This window comes from Hemiscyllium ocellatum, chromosome 12 (genome assembly GCF_020745735.1).
Source record: "Hemiscyllium ocellatum isolate sHemOce1 chromosome 12, sHemOce1.pat.X.cur, whole genome shotgun sequence".
Taxonomy (NCBI): Eukaryota; Metazoa; Chordata; class Chondrichthyes; order Orectolobiformes; family Hemiscylliidae; genus Hemiscyllium; species Hemiscyllium ocellatum.
In genome coordinates, this window is record NC_083412.1 from 12980562 (window position 1) to 13001734 (window position 21173).

The following is a 21173-nucleotide window of genomic DNA, read 5'->3' on the forward strand; positions in this document are numbered from 1 at the left end:
CCATTTAATGGGATCAGTGCTTCTGTTCCCCAAAATACAAAGTGGGATCTTAAGTGGCTTTGTGCATTTGGGTGTCACTAAAATGTTTTCAGATGTCAGTGGGGAGTGTGATGCAATTAGATCAGCCATGATTTTACTGAATAGTAGAGGTGAGCAGCTGAGTGGCCTACTCCTAGTTTGTATGTTTATGTTTTTAATCTTTGAAATCCTCAGCATTAGTACATTGCAGTGTCAGCAGCATTGGACTTATGAGCAAGAATAGTCTATTCAACACCTCAAGTCCACCCACTATTTGGTTTGGTCTCAACTTTACTTTCCTGCCTGCCCCTCCATATGCTTGACTCCCTTGTCACTCAAAAGTCTCAATAATTCTGCCTTGGATAAATTCAAGGATTCAACCACCACTGGTTTCTAGGAAAAAGACCTGCACAGACTAACAACTCTGAGGAAAAAAAATCTTAGCAGTTGTAAAATTGCTGTTATTCTTAAATTGTATCCTCTGGCTAAACCCCACTTGGGAGTACTGTGAGCAGATCTGGGCACCACATCTCAGGAAGGATGTGTTGACCTTGTGGGGTTACAAGAATGATAACTGGACTTCAGGGATCAAGTTATGAGGAGAGACTAAAAATTTGGGTTGTTTTTCTCTAGAATTTAGGAGGCTAAAGAGTGATCTGGTCAAAGTCTTCAAGGTATAATTAGGAAAAGACAGAGGAGTTAAGATAATGTATTTCTACTGGTTGGAGACGTGAGAACTCTTAAGAAATTAGGACCAGACGATTCAAGTGTGTTGTTAAGAAGCATTTCTACACAAAAGGTGGTAGAGTTTGGAACTCTGTTCAACAAATGGCAGTTGATGCTAGATTAGTTGTTAAGTTTAAGTCTGAGATAAATAAAGTTTTCTTAAGCAAATATATTGAGGGATTCATGCCAAAGGCAGGTATATGGACACCTTAAAGGTGTCTTAAGATTATGCCCACCCAGGTTTGAGACTTCCCATTCATTGACAACAATTTGTCAGCATTTACCCTATCATGCCCATTCAGAATGTGGGGGGGTGAGTGTTAGGGAGGTGTTCATTGCTGGGGGGGAATGTGAGGGTGCGCGTGTGTGGGGGTGGTGTATGTTGGTGGGGGTGTGTGTGGCATGCGTACACACACTTACCCAACAAAGGCAACTGCAGCAGTCTTGTTGTCGGTGACCAATCCAGTTGCCCCGGAGAGGGACGAGTGTGTATGGGATTGGGGGGGGGCGGGCAGGGGGAAGTGTTGGACGTAGTTGGGGCAGGGGGAAGTGTTGGACGGGACTGGGGGAGGGGGGGGTTGTGTTGGACGGGACTGGGGGAGGGGGCACGGTGTTGGGAGCAGGGAGCGATATTGGGGCAGAGGGCTGTGTTCCACAAGATTGGGGGTGGGGGAGCAGGAGGCCTTGTTGGGGGCAGGAAGCAGAGGCAGGGTTGGATGGGATTTGGGGCGGGGGTGGCAGTGTTCGGGGTTGGGGCGGGGGCAGGGAGGTGGTGTTCAGAGTCGGGGCAGGGCCAGGGTTGGATGGGATTAGGGACAGGGGGGCGTTGTAGGGGGTGGGAGCAGGGTTGGACGGGATTAGGGGCGGGGGTGCAGTGCTCAGGGCGGGGGCAGGATTGGACGGGATTAGGAGGTGGGGGGCAGTGTTGGGGGTGGGCGCAGGGTTGGACAGGATTAGGGGCAGAGGGGCTGGGTTCAGGGCGGGGGAAGGATTGGACGGGATTGGGTGGGGGGCGGTGTTGGGGGTGGGCAGGGTTCGATGGGATTTGGGGCATGTGGCGGTGTTGGGGTGGGGGCAAGATTGAACGGGATTTAGGGCGGGGGCGGGGGCGGGATTTGGGGCCGGGGGGGGGTTGGGGGAAGCGTTCGGTGTTGGGCCGGGGGCAAGATTGGATGGGATTTGGGGCAGGGTCGCAGTGTTGGGGACATGGGCAGAGTTGGACAGGTTTCTGGAGGCAGGATCTTGCGCACTGTGTGCTGTTGCAGTCTCCTGAATGGGGAGCAGACTTTAAAAACTCTGAGCCCCAGAGGAAAGGCCTTTAATCCATTAACTGAATGATCGATTATCCAAATGAAACAGTGCCCGTCCATCACGTTCGGATAATCGAGGTTCCCCTGTATATTAAACAGGTTTTCTTCAGGATGCCATTTCTCTCAAGAAGAGAATCCAGACCTTCCCTAATGTGAACATTCCCACATTCTGTACTGAACCAATTCCGAATCTTAGCTCTCAGTTTAACTTGGCTCCCCTACAGCTTCAGATTGGTTCCACAGGTCAGCGCAACATCGAGGGTCGAAAGACCTGTACTGCGCTGTAATGTTCTACGACTTTACTCTTAGGTAATATCCAGTGGCTTGGGACTGCATTTCCTTTCGATATAGTATAGCCTGTAAACTCAAAAGTGCAGAACGGTTGACCTCACTTTTCAGTCAATAAGGTAGGACCTGAGCTGCTGTAGTGTAAAGATCCAGTTCTTGGCCCCCAGTAGGAAACGGATACAGAAAATGAAATCTCAGAAACAGTTAATGCAAACTGCAAACAGAAAAAACAATGCCATGTATTCCCTTTCGCATCTTCCTGTTGAGTTCATTTTGGGTCTAATGTAAATTAAGGGAGCAGGAGAATCAACTTTTCTGGCATAAGCCCTTCATCAGGATGCCCGAAACATCGATTCTCCTGTTCCTCAGATGCTGCCTAACTGGCTGTGTTTTTGCAGCATCATACTCTTTGACTCTAATCTTCAGCATTTGCAGTCCTCACTTTCTTCTAAAGTAAATTATGCAACATTGAGGGAGACTTCTTTAATGTATTGCCTAATTGACCAATGAAAGCATTTAAACATTAAAAATAGCTGTGTTACTTGCGTAAAGTATAGAGAGATACTGCTTCAGAATTACCTGCATCACAGCAAAGTACAACAACAATTTACAGCTGACGTACCAGGTACTATCTTAGCAATCAGGGCATCTAACAGCCAGAAGGACTTCTCTTCATCCTTGGTCACTATAAGTAAATAACCAGCAATGAAATTCATCCCCTGGAAAATGGAAGAAAAATAATGAAATAAAAACGAAGATTTCTAGCAAATGCAATATTTGACTTTCAGTTAAGATAAATAATGAATCAGAAGAGAATTTCTCCCACCCCCATCACCCCGCCCCCCCCACGCAAAAAAAGACGAGATAGAGTGTCAAAACAAGGAGGTTCCAGTTGAAGAATTCAAGACCAAGATTTCAATTATTTACAAACATCAGTAAGTGAACAAATACATGCAGTGAATACTATTCTCAAAATTGTTTCCATTTCTTCTAAACTCTTTCAAACTTGCTTTCAATCTAAACTGACTATGCACTTCTCTCTTTGGAGAGCAAGCCCATCTCCTCAAACATAGGTCAACCTCAAAACACATTTGCAGGTTCAATTCATCGATCTCAGATGGACATGAAAACTCCATAACATGACCTTCCTGTTGGCTTTTCTGAACAGTGACCAGTCTCAGGTTCTTTCACCTTTCCTTTGCCATACAATTTTTACAGCTTGGAAAAAAGGCTCTTTGGTCCAACATTCCTGCACTGAAAAAAAGCACCTATCTATTCTAATCCCATTGAGAGCACTTGGCTCATAGGCTTGTATGTTTCAAGTGCTCATCTAAATACTTAAATGTTTTGACGGTTCCTGCCTTTACCACCCCTTTAAACAGTGGAGTTCCAGACAGCCACAACCCTTCGGGTGAAAAACTGCTCCTCAGTTTCTTTGAAAGCTCCTGCTACTTACATAGAACATATTACAGCGCAGTACAGGCCCTTCGGCCCTCGATGTTGCGCCACCCTGTCATAATAATCTGAAGCCCATCCCACTTACACTATTCCATGTATGTCCATATGCCTGCCCAATGATGACTTAAATGCACTTAAAGTTGGCAAATCTACAACCGTTGCAGGCAAAGAATTCCATATCCTTACTACTCTCTGAGTAAAGAAACTACCTCTGACATCTGTCTTTTACCTATCTCCCCACACTTTAAAGTTATGTCCCCTCGTGTTTGCCGTTCCCATACTTGGAAAAAGACTCTCCCTGTCCACCCTATCTAACCCTCTGATTATCTTATATGTCTCTATTAAGTCACCTCTCAACCTTCTTCTCTCTAACGAGAACAGCCTCAAGGGCCCTCAGCCTTTCCTCGTAAGACATTCCTTCCATACCAGGCAACATCCTAGTAAATCTCCTCTGCACCCTTTCCAAAGCTTCCACATGCTTCTTCTAATGCAGTGACCAGAACTGTACACAATACTCCAAATGTGGCCGTACCAGAGCTTTGTACAGCTGCAGCATTACCTCCTGGTTCCGGAACTCAATCCTTGTTATTAATAAAGGCCAAAACACTATATGCCATCTTAACAACCCTGTCAATCTGAGTGGCAACTTTCAGGGATCTGTGTACATGGACACGGAGATCTCTCCGCTCATCTGCACTCCCAAGAATCTTACCGTTAGCCTAGTACTTTGCATTCCGATTACTCCGTCCAAAGTGTATCACCTCACACTTGTCCACGTTAAACTCCATTTGCCACCTCTCAGCCCAGCTCTGAATCTTATCTACGTCTCTGCAACCTACCACATCCTTCGTCACTATCCACAACTCCACCGACCTTAGTGTCATCTGCAAAGTTACTAACTCACCCTTCTAAGCCCTCATCCAGGTCATTTATAAAAATGATGAACAGCAGTGGACGCAACACCGACCCTTGTGGTACGCCGCTAGTAACTGGACACCAAGATGAAAATGTTCCATCAACTACAACCCTCTGTTTTCTTTCAGCAGGCCAATTACTGGTCCAAACTGCTATGTCTCCCACAATCCCATTCCTCCGCATTTTGTATAATAGCCTACTGTGGCGAATCTTATCGAATGCCTTGCTGAAATCCATATACACCACATCAACCGGCTTACTCTCATTTACCTGTTTGGTCACTTTGTCAAAAAAGTCAATAAATTCATTAGGCACGACCTACCCTTCACAAAACCGTGCTGACTGTCCCTGATCAGGTTATTCTTTTCTAGATGGTTATAAATCCTATATCTTATAACCTTTTCCAACACTTTACCAAGAACTGAAGTGAGACTCACTGGTCTGTAATTACCAGGGTTGTCTCTACTACCCTTTTTGAACAAGGGAACCACATTTGCTCTCCTCCAGTCCTCAGGCACTATTCCTGTAGACAATGATGATTTGAAGATCAATGCCAAAGGCTCGGCAATCTCTTCCATTGCTTCCCAGAGGATCCTAGGATAGATCCCATCCGGCCCAGGGGACTTGTCTATTTTCACACACTGCAGTATTTCTAAAACCTCTTCCTTGTGAACCTCAATCTCTTATAGTCTAGATCTTCCTTGCCAACATTTCATTTTTACCTTAAAACTGTACCCTCTGATTATTGACACCTCTGCTTTGCCCCTCAAAAGTTTGCCCAGTTCAATCAGATCACCTTCAGTTTTCACTGTTCTGCTGAAAACAACCCCAGTCTAACTAGTTTCTTTTCATAGCTAAATTATTCTAGTACGGGCAATATCCTGGTGAATTTTCTTTGCATTCTCTTCAGTGCATTTACTCTATAGGAATGATGTGGTGACCAAAATCGCACTTAGTACTTCTGTAGCGGCCAAACTAATGTTGTATACAGCTCTGTTATAATCTCTCTATTCTTGTATTGAATGCCTTGACTAATAAAGGCAAGTATCCCATACGCTTTCTTAACCACCTTATCCACCTGTCCTGCGGCCTTCAGGGATCTATGGATTTGTGGACTTGATAAGCTATTAGCTTGTTGTCTTCTGCTGTATAATTGCTTGGATCAGCATTTGCAACTAGTACAGCTAGTTCAGATTTTGAGTCATCTGTTATTTATAACAGAAGCCTTTCTGGTCACCACTCACACAGGCTGAAACACTACTTTTCAATTTTATTCACTGCATTGCAGGTAGAAACAGAGACATTTAAAGGGTTAACTGTGCATCAGCAGACGACCAATCCTAACAACCCTAATGTCACGGGCAAAGGTTGCCATGGCTGACAGGTATACAAGACATCGATTACAAAGTAATGCTGGGGCAAGATTTTCAGATATTTGACAGTTTCGGCAAATTTGGAATTCAATATTAAGGGCGTAAAAGGATTTCATGTCCTTCTGAATGTCATCTGCTTTGGCTGTCGATATTTTGTTTAGGAGAAAGAAAAAGCTTCCATTAAGATAGAACCTTTCACAGCTTTATAATGTCTCCAAAGCTCCATTTTCAGTTTTAATGGAGGAAATATGGCAACTGGTTTATCAATAGCAAACTCCCATAAGCAATGTGATAAATGACCAGATAATCTGTTACTATTTGTTGCATGAGGGATAACCATTGGCCAGAATCCAGAAGATAGCTCCCCGCTCCTCTTCAATCATACAGAGTCATAGAGATGTACAGCACAGAAACAGACCCTTCGGTCCCATTCGTCCAGATATCCCAACCCAATCTAGTCCCACCTGCCAGCAGCCGGCCCATATCCCTCCAAACCCTTCCTATTCATATACTCATCCAAATGCCTCTTAAACGTTGCAATTATACCATCCTCCACCATTTCTTCTGGCAGCTCATTCCACACACGTACCACCCTGAGTGAAAAAAGTTGCCCATTCGGTCTCACCCTAAACCTATGCCCTCTAGTTCTGGACTGCCCCACCCCAGGGAAAAGACTTTGATGATTTATCCTATCCATGCCCTTCATGATTTTATAAATCTCTATAAGGCCACCCCTCAGCTCCAGGGGATGGTCCAGGGATAATAGCCCCAGCCTATCAACCTCTACCTATAGCTCAAATCCTCCAACCCTGGCAATATCCTCGTAAATCTTTTCTGAACCCTTTCAAGTTTCATAACATCTTTCCGATAGGAAGGAGACCAGAACTGCATACAATATTCCAACATAGCCTAACCAGTGTCCTGTACAGCTGCAAAATGATCTCCAAACTCCTGTACTCAATACTCTGACCAATAAAGGAAAGCATACCAAACATCATCTTCACTATCCTATCGACCTGCAACTTCATTTTCAAGGAGCTATGACGCTGAAGTCCAAGGTCTCTTTGCTCAGCAACACTCCCTAGGACCTTATCTTTAAGTGTACAGTCCTGCTAAGATTTGCTTTCCCAAAATGCAGCATCCCCCATTTATCTAAATTAAACTCCATCTGCCACCTCTCAGCCCATTGGCCCATCTGATCAAGATCCCATTGTAATTTGAGGTAAGCTTCTTAGCTGTCCGCTACACCTCAAATTTTGGAGTCATCTGCAAACTTACTAACTCTTACTCTTGTACTCACATCCAAATCATTTATATAAATGACAAAAAGAAGTGGACCAAGCATCAATCCTTGTGGTGCTCCACTGGTCACAGGCCTCCGGTCTGAAAAACAACCCTCCACCACCACCCTCTCTCTTCTACCTGTATTCCATGAGATCTAACCTTGCTAACCAGTCTCCTCTGGGGAACCTTGTCAAACGCCTTACTGAAGTCCATATAGATCACATCTACCACTCTGCCCTCATCTATCCTCTTTGTTACTTCTTCAAAAAACTCAATCAAGTTTGTGAGACATGATATCCCACTCTTAAAGCCATGTTGACTATCCCTAATCAGTCCCTTCCTTTCCAAATACATGTACGCCCTGTCCCTCAGGATTCCCTCCAACAACTTGCCCACCACCAACGTCAGGCTCACTGGTCTATAGTTCCCTGGCTTGTACTTACTGCCCTTTTTAAACAGTGGCACCACGTTAGCCAACCTCCAGTCTTCGGGCATCTCACCTGTGACTATCAATGATACAAACATCTCAGTAAAAGGCCCAGTAATCACTTCCCTAGTTCTAGGGTACACCTGATCAGGTCCTGGGGATTTATCCACTTTTATGTATTTCAAGACATCCAGCACTTCCTCCTCTGTAATATGGACAGTTTTCAAGACGTCACCATCTATTTCTCGACATTCTATATCTTCCATGTCCTTTTCCATAGTAAATACTGATGCAAAATACTTGTTTAGTATCTCCTCACCTCCTGTGGCTGATCTTTGAGAGGCCCTATTCTCTTCCTAGTTACCCTTTTGCACATAATGTATTTGTAAAAATGCTTTGGATTCTCAACTGTATTTACCAAAGCTATCTCATGTCCCCTTTTTGCCCTCCTGGTTTCCCTCTTAAGTATACTCCTACTGCCTTTATTCTCTTATAAGGATTTATTAGATCTATCCTGTCTATACCCGACTTATGCTCCCTTCTTTTTCTTAACCAAACCCTCAATTTCTTTAGTCATCCAGCGTTCCCTGTACTTACCAGCCTTTCCTTTCATTCTAACAGGAATATACGGTCTCTGAACTCTCGTTATCTCATTTCTGAAGGCTTCCCATTTTCCAACCATCCCTTTACCTGCGAACATTGGCGCCCAGTCAACTTTCAAAAGTTCTTGCCAATACCGTCAAAATTGGCCTTTCTCCAATTTAGAACTTCAACTTTTAGATCTGGTCTATCCTTTTCCATCACTATTTTAAAACGAATACAATTATGGTCACTGGTCCCAAAGTGCTCCCCAACTGACTTATTTCCCAACAGTAGGTCAAGTTTTGCACCTTCTCTAGTAGGTACATTCTACTGAATCAAGAGAATTTTCTTGTACACACTTAAATTCCTCTCCATCTATTGCACAAAAGAGGGAGAATTCCTGGCTCAGTGAAATGCCTTTTAAAAATGGTTGTGCAGACAAGGGATCTTTGGTTAGTTGGGGTAAGATCGGAGGTCAAGACCCTGGACCCCAGAGGTAGTGAGGACAATGCTGGGTTCAAAGGTAGGTTAGGCCAAAGGCTGCCTTGTCCAAAAGCTAAAAAGAGAATAAAACACATTTATCCATTCCTCAAATGCCTCTCCTTTCCAACATACCCAGAGACTTCTCCAAGCCCCAAACTTTGTACAACATGCCCAGTAGCTGCTCCCAATTCTGTCAAACTCTCCATGTTAACTTTACACCTGCATCCCATTCTACACGGCCCTATGTGCCAAACTACTGTCAACACATTCCAATCCATTGCTGCAGACATCACTGCTGGCTCTTACATCTACTATTTTAACTCAGAGTCACATGGCATAACTAATACATGCTGACAATGTTCCCAAATTAAACTAGTCCCACCTGTCTGCGTTTGGCCCATATCCCTCCAAACACTTCCTATTCATGCACTTATCCAAATGTCTTTTTACAACCATACCTGCATCCATCACTTCACTTCACGACATGAAAAAGTTACGCCTTGCATCTTTTCTAAAATCTTTCTCCTCTCACTTTCAAAATATGCCTCCTAGCTTTGAACTCCCCCACCTTAAGGAAAAGAACTTTGCTACTCACCTCATCTACACCCATGATTTTATAAACCTGTATTCACTGGAGACAAGGTGATGGTGGGGGGGGGGGGGGGGGAGCACGACCTTTATACAGTCCCAGCCTATTTCTATAATTCAAACCCTCCATTCCCAGCAACATCCTGTTAAATCTCTTCGGAAGTTTAACAATATTCTTCCGAGAACAGGGAGGCCAGAACTGCACACACCTCAGGACAGGCATCACCAACGTCCTGTACACCCTCAACATGATGTCTCAACTCCTGTACTCACAGGTCTGAGCAATAATGGTAAGCTTGCAAAATGCCTTCTTAACCATCCTGTTTACCTGTAATGCAAATTTCAAAGACTTATGAACCTGAAGCTGAGTCTCTCAGTTCTACAGAACTACCCAGGGCCCTGCCATTAATTGTAGAAGTCCTGCCCTTATTTGTTTTACAAAAATGCAATACCCTGAATTTATCCAAATTAAACTCAATTGGCTACTCCTCTGTCAATTAACACAATTGATCAAGATCTCTTTGTAATCTTAGATAACCTTCTTCACTGCCAACTACCCCACCAATTTTGCTGTCATCCACACACTTACTAACCATGCCTCCTACATAAATGATTTGGATGAAAATATAGATGACAAAAGTGGACTCAGTACCGATACCCTGTGGATCACCACTGGTCACAGGCCTCCAGTCTTAAAAATAACCCTCAACCACCACCGTCTCTTACCATAGAGCCAATTTTACATCCAAATGGCAAGCTCACCCTCGATTCCATGTAATCCATCTTTACTAATCAATCTACCATACGAACCTTAGCATGGTCCAAGTAAACAACACTTATTACTCTGCCCTCATCAACTTTTTTTTTCATACCTCAAAATACTCAATCAAGTTTGAGGGGCATGATTTCCCTTGCACAAAACCATGCTGACTATCCCTAATCAATCCTGGTCTCTTCAAGTGTTTGTACATCCTATCTTTCAGAAACACCTCCAACAACTTATCCAGTGACTAATGTCACGCTCACAGATCTGTAGTTTCCAGGCTTTTCCTTCTAGCCTTTCTTAAATAAAGGCACAACATTAGCCACCCTCCAGTCCTCTGGCACCTCACCTGTGGTTACAGATGATATAAATGTTTGTTAGGGGCACCACAATTTCTTCCCTAACTTCCCACAACATCCTGGGATACACTTGATCAGCTCTAAGATGTCCAGCACTGCCCTTTTTGTAACGTGAATTGCTTTCAAAACATCAATATTTGTTTCCCAGAGTTCTCTAGCTTCCAATTTCTTTCTCCACAGTCAAAACTGATGCAAAATATTAATTTAATGTCTCACCCATCTCTTAAGGTTCAACACAAAGATGACTTTGTTGATCGTTAAGGGGCTTTTTTCTCTCTAATTGTCCTTGTGCTCTTAAAGTACTTGGAGAGAACTCAACTGCAGAAGACCTTAGAAACCAGGCTGAGAGGAGATAAAATAATAGGACAGTATAGCACAGTACAGGCCATTTGACCCTCAATTGGCCCCTGCCAACCTTTTATCCTGAGATCAAACTAACCTACATATTCTGCATTTTACTATCATGTATGTGCCAATCCAAAAGTCATTTAAATGTCCCTAATGTCTCTGACTCTACCATCACTGCTGGCAGTGCATTCCCCACACCCAATACTCTCTGAACAAAGCACCAACCTCTGACATCTCCCCTAAATGTTCCTATTATCACCTTAAAATTATGTCCCCTCATGATAGGCATTTCTGCCCTGGGAAAAAGTCTTTGGCTATCCACTGTATCTCCGCCTTTCGTCATCTTGCACATCTCTTTGCTCCAATGAGAAAAGCGCGAGCTCCCTCAGCCTTTCTTCATAAGACTTGCCCTCCAGTCCAGGCAGCATCCTGGTAAATTTCTTCTGCTAAAGCTTTCAAATCTTTCCGATAATGAGGCGACCAGAACTGAACACAATATTCCAAGCATGGTCTAACCAGAACTTTATAGAGCTGCAGCACAATCTCACGGCTCTTAAACTCAATCATGTTGTCAATGAAAGAAAACACGCTTTCCACCTTCTTGTCAACCCTATCAACTTGGGTGGCAATTTTGAACGATCTATGAATGTGGACCCAAGATGCCTCTGTTCCTCCACACTGCCAAGAATGTATTTTGCATTCAAATTTGATCTTCCAAAATGAATTGCTTCATACTCTCCCAGGGTGAACTCCATCTGCCACGTATCAGCCCAGCTCTGCATCCCATTGTAACCTACAACAGCCCACCACACTATCCACAACTCCATCAACCTTTGCGTCATCGGCAAACTTACCAAACCACCTTTCCACTTGCTCATCCAAGTCATTTTTAAAAAAATCACCAAGAGCACGGATCCCAGAACACAACTGGTCACCAAGCTCCAAGCTGAATACTTTCCATCCAGTACCACTCTGTCTTCCAAGGACCAGACAATTCTGGATCCCATGCCTCCTTTCTTTCTGAATGAACCTACCATGAGGAACCTTATCAAATGCTTAGCAAAAATCCACGTACACCACATCCACTGCTCTACCTTCAATGTGTTTTGTCACATCCTCTAAGAATTCAGTAAGGTTTGTGAGGTATGACCTGCCCCTCACAAAGCCATGCTGATTATCTCTAATCAAACTATGCTTTTCTAAAAATCATAAATCCGGTCTCTCAGAATCCTCTCCAATACTTTACCCACTACCGACTTAAGACTGACTGGTCTGTAATTCCCAGGGTTATCCCTATTTCTTTTCTTGAACAAGGGAATAACATTTGACACCCTCCAATCATTTGGTACTACTCCAGTGGACAGTGTGAATGCAAAGATCAGTAATGGCATAGCAATCTCTGCCCTCGTTTTCCATAGTAACCTTAGGGATATACCATCTGGCCTGGGGGACTTATCTATCCTCCTGTTTTTCAAACTTTCTAGCACATTCTCCTTCTTAACATCAACATTTCGAGCAGATCAGCCTCTTTCACAGTGTTCTCACAAACGACAAGGTTTCTCTCTCTCTCTCACTAGTGACTACTGAAGCAAAGTATTAATTAAGAACTTCCCCTATCTCCTCTGCTCCAGCCACAAGTTCCCTCCATTATCCCTGATTGGTCCTACTCTCCCTCTGGCTTTCCTCTCGTTCCTCAAGAGTGGAGAACCTTGGGTGGGGGGAGTGGTTTCTTAATCCTACTCGCTAAAGCTTTTTCATTACCCTTTCTCGTTCTCCTAAGTCCATTCTTCAGTTCCTTCCTGGCTACCCTGTAACCCTCTAGAGCCCTGTCTTATTCATGCTTCCTCAACCTTAAGTCAGCTTTCTTTTTCCTCTTGACCAGATGTTACACAACTCTAGTCACCCAAGATTGCTTCACCCTACCATCCCTTCCTTGCCTCAGTAGGAAAAAATCTATCCAGCACTTGCAGCTACCGCTCCCTTAAAAACCTCCACTTTTCTGTAATGCGTTTCCTTGACAGTATCTGTTCAAAATTTATGCTCCACTGTTCCTCCCTAATAGCATTGTAATTTCCCCTCCCCTAATTAAAGAATTTCCCATACCCTCTCCATAACTATAGTAAGGTCAGGGAAATTGTGATCACTATCACTGAAATGCTCTCCCACGAACAGATCTGATACTTGACCTGGTTCGTTGCCAAGCATCAAATCCAGTATGGCCTCTCCTTTAGTCAGCCTATGTAACTGAGGACTGTAGAAGCTAGAGATCAGAGTTGAGAGCGTGGTACTGGAAAATCAGAAATTCTTCGTAGATGGACTTGACAAAATCTACTCATAGAGGCATAGAGATATACAGCATGGAAACAGACCCTTCAATCCAACTCATCCCACCAATCTAGTCCCACCTGCCAGCACCCGGTCCATGACCTTCCAGAAAGCGTCAGTGCAAGTAGGAATTTCAATATTTATCATGTTGATTCAATGTGTCTCATACAACAAATGTATTTTAACATAAAGTGAGAAGCATATCATTACTCACTATGATCAACCATCTGCCAAAGGATGAAGGATATATCAATCTGCTTTATTAATTATATTTGTTGAGGAAAAACTGTTGGCCAGGACATGAAACAGGGAGTTCTCCTGAACAGTGGCAAAGAACCCTATATCTAAATTGTTTATTCATTCTGTGCCTAACATCACTCTATAGGTCAGCTCCTCAGGATTGGCAATGAATACTGCTGAAAGGAGAAATACTAATTCAGCTATTGCTTTCAATATGTGCCAACATTTCGCATGGGCATTAGAATATTGCAATTTGACAGACACAAAATTAGGAGCATGCCAAACAGTGTATAGGACAAAAGCACACTGGATTCAGGAAATCTGAAATAAAAATAGAAACCAATAGCACTTATCAGGTCAGGGTAGTCTCTGTGGAGAATAAGAAAGACCAAGTCAACTGGCCACATTTTTCACAACTCATTGTGATAGGGTTTGAGAGAAAAGAGTGGATCGAGACAGATTCTTAACACTAGGAAAATATCCAGGATGGGATGCGGACTAGGTACCCATTGAATGGAAGCAGTCAACTTAAACAATTCCAATTAAGTACGTATTTTGTATTTTGTCAGAGTTAGAACAGAGGCAGTTAGAGGTCATCACAGCAGAAAGCTAAGATGAAAAAGTCATCCAAACTATTTGCAAAAAGGAAGTTCCAATCAACATTAGGGAAGTTGAAGTCACCCATGACAACAACCCTTTTACTTCTGCACCTTTCCAAATTCTGCCTCCCAATCTGCTCCTCTGTGCCGCTGATTAGCAATGCCCACTCCCTAACCTCTTACCTCCCTCCCTATTCCTTTTGAAACATCTATATCCCAGAACATCCAACAATCATTCTCCACAATGGCCAGAACATCATAGCTTTAAGTACTAATCCATGCTCTAAGTTTATCCTGACACTTTTTGTTTTAAAATAGACACACTTCAACCCATCACACTGACTGCAACTTTGCCCTATCAACTGTCTATTCCTCCTCACAGATTTTCTGCCTGTTCACCAGCTATCCCCTCCTCTGATCTGTAGCTCTGGTTCCCACACCCCCTGCCAAACTAGTTTAAACCCTCCTGAAGAGCTCTAGCAAACCTCCCACCCACGATATTGAAGCTTCTCCAGTTCAGATGCACCTCATCCTCCTTGTAGAGGACCTATCTTCCCCAAAGTGTAACCAAATGATCCAATATCTGAAGCCTTCCCTCCTACACCAGCCCTGAAGCCACGTGTTCAGCTGCACTTGCTTTCTGTTCCCAACCCCTCTCGTCCGTCACTGGTAGCAATCCTAAGATTACTACCCTGCTCGTCCTGCCTTTTAGTTTACAACTTAACTCCCTATATTCACTTTTCAGGTCCTCATCCCTTTTCCTGGCTATGTCATTGGTACCGATGTGAACCATGACTTCTGACTGCTCCCCTTCCCACTTAAGAATCCTGCAGACTCGATCTGAGACATCTCTGACCCTAGCACCCAGAAGGCAACATACCATCCGGGAGTCTCGCTTGTGACCACAGAATCTCCAGTCTATTCCTCTAATTATTGAATCTCTTGTTACTATCACTCTCCCATTCTCCTGCCTTCCCTTCTGAGCCACAGACCAGGCCACTATGGCTTTCCTCTGGTAGGTTGACACCCCAACAGTATCCAAAGTGGTACACATATTATTGAAGGGAATAGCAACAGGGGGTCCCTGCACTATTTCCTTGCCCTCTCCTGTCACTGAGTCAACCTTATCCTGTAACTTAGGTGTGACTACTTCCCTCTAACTGCTATCACCCCGTTAGCCTCCCGAATGATCCGAAGTTCATCCAGCTCCGGCTGACACGGTTTGAGAGGAGCTGGTGTTGCGTGCACTCCTTGCACGTGAAGTCAGCAGGGACACTAATGGTGACCCTTATCTCCCATACCTTGCAAGAGGAGCATGCAACTGCCCGAGCTTCCATCACCTCTGCTCTAAATTGTCATAAGACATAATGTTCTATTAAATAAATTTCCAAGTGTGGATTTCAGACCACTATATTGTAAAAAAAATTACATGAAAGTTTTTTCACAAAAATTTATATTTCTTCAAATTTCTTATTTCATTCCCACAGAATAAACCACAATTGGTTTTCTGGCAGAGCAGGCTACAGGGATAAAGTGGGCTACTCTCGTTTCTAAATCATATGTTCATACAAAGTACTCTTACATGACTAATTTCACAATCATCCATTATCACACTAAGGTGCTTGCCATTTCAGTTTTGTTGACAACTCCAAATGGTTACAGTCTCGTTAAAGTGGACTTATGAACTCCAACGGATACAGGCACACCCTTTCCAACCTTTCCTCACAAGATAACTACTGCATCCCAGGTTTCAGTTGGATGAATCTTTTCTGAATGAATTTATATCCATTTTGAAATAAGTGACCCCAAAACTACATAGTATGCCAGATGTGGCCTCACCAACGATGTATGCAACTGTTGCAAAACACCTTGACTTTAGAAGAAAAGCAGAAATAGAGCAGGTCTGGTAACATTTTTCCAGTTCTGGATGAGATAGGGAAGCAGCACTGATATTGTCATTGACGTACTGGGGAAAGAGTTGTGGGGAGGGAAGAGTAGGATTGGAACAAGGACCATCCTCTAGTATATCAATGACATCATCAGTGCTGCTTTCCTCTCTCATTCAGAATTGGAGATTCCAATTTCCACCCACACTCACCATCACCTGGCCCAACTTGGACTCCTCCGTTTACTTCCTCCATCTGTTTCCATTCTGGGGAAAGGCTAGCCACCAATATCTACTACAAGCCTCACTGACTCTCAGTTCCCTGGACTTTACATCCTCACATCACTTTTCCTGTAAAGGACTCCATTCCATCCTGTCCAATTTTCCGTCTACATTGCATCTGCTCTGATAATGCCACCTTACGCAACGGTGCCTCAGAAACATGCATGTTTTTGTCAACTGAGGACTCCCTGCCACTGTAGTTGACAGGGCCCTTAGCTGTGTCAGACCCATTTGCTGCACTTCTGCCCTCACCCTTCTCTTCCCTCCCACATCAGCATTAGACTACACATGGTCCTCACTTTTGACCCTTTCAGCATCCACGTCCAAAGGATCATAAGCTGCCATTTCCACCACCTTCAGACACATTCCCCTCCCTTCTACCATGGGGAGTGGGTGTTGAGTGGCAGGGGAGGGGGAGAAGGGGGGGAAGAGGGTGGGGAAGGTGGGAAAAAGCAGAAGGGGTAGGAGCGAGCAAGGGGTCAAGAGGGGAGGGAGGGAGAGAGGGGCTAGTGATGGATTTGGGGTTAGGAGGGAGAGGGGAGGGAGGAACAGAGAAGAGGGAAGGTGGGCGACAGCAGAGAGTTCGGAAGGGAAATAGTGAACAAAAGAACGAGAGAGATAGGTGGGCACTGGAGGTATTGGAGGGGAGGAAGTGGTGAGAGAGAAAAAAGATAAAGAGAAAAAGAGAGGGAAAGTGAACAAAACGATTGAATGACACATTTACATTCCACGTTGCAGGACCTCAGCACATTCTACAGCATGCTACTGTTATACTGGGAGGTGCCACAGCCAAACTACACATAACCAGTACTTTCGACAGCAACAAGATAAATAAACTGATTACAGTGATGACCTCTGTTGACCAAAGGACATGAGAAAGAAATTCATTATTTCTCCAAAATTGGGCATGGGATATTTTGTCCTCCCCAGGAGAGCTGATGGGAAGTTGATTTAATTTGTTGCTAAAAAACAGAACAGTTTTGTCACACGTCATTGTCCCTTTACTACTCCTCATGACCTACAACTTAATGAGTTAAGTTCTCCACTGCTGATGGATCTGGCAATGATCAGCTTAAGTGATGCTGAAGATGCACTATAAACTTGTGCGGAAAAGGAAATTTGATAACGCTAATGGCCCATCGCAACTAATTAGCTGAAGTGATAATCACAACACAAGTAAACTAAATAGTTTTCCACCCACACGGAGACTGTCCTGAAGGCCAGTAACATAGCAGTAACTGCTTATTCCAGCCTAAAGGCAATGTATCAGGCATATCAGACCTGTCTACTCATCATGTGTGTGAAAGACCAGGTGATACAGAAATCTGGTCAGAGAATTAACTAGGAGATCAGGGACTGAATGTCCATGGTGAAGATGAGATGTTAGGGGCCGGGGAAACGAAAATCTTGGAGGAAGTGAAGGGTATGAATGGTGTCACGAACGTAGGTGGGGAGCTCTTGAACGAAGGGGGACAGGACGGTGTCGAGGTAGGAAGAGAGGAGTTCAGTGGGACAGGCGCAGGCTGAGACAATGGGTTGACCAGAGCAGTCAGGTTTGTGAATCTTAGGAAAGAGGTAGAATCGGACAGTGCAGGGTTCATGGACAATGAGTTTAGAGACTGCTGATGGGAGATCCCCAGAGGTGATGAGGTTGTGGATGGTTTGGGAGATTTTCAGGAACTGAATGTTCATGGTGAAGATGAGATGTTGGAGGCCCAGGAAATGAAACTCTTGGAGGAAGTGAAGGGCATGGGTGGTGTCACGACCGTAGACGGGGAGACCCTGGACTAAGGGGACAGGACAGTGTCGAGGTAGGAAGAGGTGAGTTTGGTGGGCCAGGCGTTTTCAGGGACTGGATGTCCAACTGATCAGAGAATTAAGTCTCAGAAGAATGCAGGCTAATGGCAATTTCTATTACACCTTTTTCCTAAAATTGCCATGATGTCTTGTCTCAGGACAGAATGTAGAAAGTGGATTTCCTTGCAGACTGGAGACTGTACAGATACATTATCTAATTGTGCAACAGAGGAAATTTTTTAATCAGCATTATACCCTGAACTATTTACCTCAAAGAACTCACTTCCAAGACAAGATGGCAGGCCTCAATCGTGTCAAGGTCAAGGCTGCAGCTTTTCATTCAGAAATACACAAGTATATGAACTAGGAGGAGAAGCCAGCCATTTGGTTCTTCAAGCCTGCTCCACCATTTAATATGATCATGGTTGAGCAGTTTGAGTTTTGAATACCAGATTTTCCCATTGACTCCTGATACCTGTGATGTCCTTATCTGATGAGAATCCATTTACCTTGTTCTGACGGAGGGCCACTGGACTCTAAACATTAACATTACTTTTCTTTGTACAGGCACTACCAGACCTGCAGAGATTCTCCAGGTCTTGGTTTATGTTTGAGAATTTACCTCCATCTCAAATATTTAATGATCCAAATTCCACTGCCTTCCAAGACAGCAATTTTCAATGTTGTACAACCCTCAGAGAAAAATAAAACTCAGTCATTCTCATTTGTGTCCTAAAGAGGATACCCTAATTTTTAAACAATATGAAGGAAGTAATATTTTTGCATCTATTATGTATACAGAGACAGGAGTGAGTTGAGAGAGGAAATAGCAAAGGCACTGGTAAAAATGTTCAATTTCTCTGTGGCAACATGAGAGGCTCCAGAGGACAGCCAATGTGGTACTGTTATTCAAAAAGTGAGCAAGTGACAAACCAGAGATCTACAGACCAGTCAGTCTAATGTCAGTGATGGAGAAACAATTCTGAGCGATAGAATTATTCTGCATTTGGAGAGGGAGAGGTTAAATCAAGAACAGTCAGCATGGTTTTATTAAGGAGAAATCATCTCAGACCAAACCCAGTGAATTCTTTGAAAAAGTGATCTAATGTGAAGATGAGGACAATGCATTTGACGCAATCTACTTGGATTTCAGCAAGGCTTTTGATAAGATCTCACATGAGGGACTGATAGCCAAGGTAAGATCCAAAGAGGTTGGGCTGAATATATCCATAACTGGCTGAGTAGAAGGAAGCAGAGGGTGATAGTGGAGGGGTTGGAAATCTGTGTCCAGTGGGGTTCCACAGGGATCAGTAGTGGGGCTCTTGCTGTTTTCGTACATTTAAACTAGTTAGTCTTGAATGTAGTTAGTTGTTCAGCAACTTCGTGGACGACACCAAAATGGGTGGGGTGGTAAATAGTGAGGAGTATAACCTTAGATTACTGATTGATATAGACAGGCTGGTCAAACAAGCTGATCAGTGGCAAATGGGTTTCAAATGGATGTTGCCTGGGGTGGAAGTTTCAGTTATGAAGGGAGATTGGACAGACTAGGCGTGTTCTCCTTGTAGCAGAGGAGACCAAAGGTGGGGAGCATGACTAAGACGTATAAACTTACCAGAGGCACAGATCCAGGAGACAAGGAGGAACTTTTCCCCCTTAGTGGGGGGGGGGGGGGGGGGGGGGGGGGAAAAGAGATCGACAACCAGGGGGTATGGATTTAAGATAAGGAGCAAGGGGCTTAGAGGGAATGAGAAAAAAATGTTTTTTAACTCAGAGGGTGGTGACAATTTGGAACTCATTGTCTATAAGGGTGGAAGAGGCAGAAACCCTCATGACATTTAATTATTTCCATATGCACTTGTGATGTCAAGGCATACAAGACTATGGGTCAAGTTTTAGAAAATGAGATAGAATAGTCAGGTGGCTGTTTTTGACTGGCAGAGACTCAAAAGGTCTCTTTGTTTGCTTTAGATGTCTGTCTACAAATGAGTTTCTCAAGATTGTTCTACACTTCAATCCAACTATCCTTCAGTCTTGTCTTCTCAAGTGGAAACAACCCAGTCTGTCCAACAATTCCTCATAAGACAAGCTATTCATTCCAGACAGGAATCGAGTAAACCTCTTCTAAGCCACCTCAAATGCAACTATATCCTCTCTTAAATAAGGAGGCCAACGCTTTCCAGTTTTCCAGATGTTTCACCAATATTTTGCATATAGAAGGACATTACCCTTCAGTTATGCTCATTTCCTCCCATAATAAAAATGACAGCCATTTGTTGTACCTGCATTCTAACATTTTGTGACTCGTACACCAAATCCCCGAGAGCTCTCTGCACTTCAGAATTCTGAAATTGTTCTCCATTTAAGCAATAACTTGGCTTTTCTTCTGCCAAAATGAATAATTTTGCATTTTCTCCATAGAATACTTCCATCTGCCAGAATATTTGCCCATTCTCATAATCAAAGCTCTTGTTCCACCTTAAAAACACCTCAGTATACCAGAGAGATGAGCAAGAATTTATTTTGAGTTTTGAGAAGCTCTGAAACACATTACTGTAGAGAGTTATGGGGGCAGAGTTCTTGTGCATAATAAAGGTTGAGATAAGTAGGTTCTTGGATCTGTAGGGGAATCAAAGGTTACATGGAAAAGGCAGGAAAGTGGGCATTAGGAATGATGGATCAGCCATGATCATATTGAATGGCAGAGCAGGCTTGAGGGGCTAAATGGTCTACTCCTGTTCATATTTCTTCAGATATTATGGTCTTATCAACATCCTTTGTGTCATGCAAAAAATTAGCCAACAAGTCTTCGCTCTTATCATCTAACTCATTGATGTAAATTGTAGAAGTCTAAGGTCCCAGCACAGACACCTCCAGGACTCCACTTGTCACACCCTGCCAATCAGAAAACACCCCAGATACTCTTCTGTCCGTGCTCACATATTAACTACATCATGAGCTCCTAGTTGTGCAATAACCTTTGATATGTCACCTTATTAAATGCCTTTTGGATACCCCAACATAGTATGTCAACACATTCCCCTTTATCCAACGCACATATTAGGCTTTCAAAGAACTCCAAAATTTCGTTAAACGTTATTTCCCTTCAACAAAGCTGTGCTC

The 21173-nt window shown here is 43.6% G+C and overlaps 1 protein-coding gene across 2 annotated transcripts in view; it reads right to left on the reverse strand.

Annotated features, from left to right (window-relative positions):
- grtp1a (growth hormone regulated TBC protein 1a) overlaps nt 1–21173 on the reverse strand; it is a 128894-nt gene that overhangs the window by 16445 nt on the left and 91276 nt on the right. For both annotated transcript variants that reach the window (XM_060833337.1, XM_060833338.1), the window contains exon 5: nt 2965–3061. In XM_060833337.1, coding sequence (XP_060689320.1) covers nt 2965–3061 — 97 coding nt within the window. The remainder of the gene's footprint in view (nt 1–2964; nt 3062–21173) is intronic.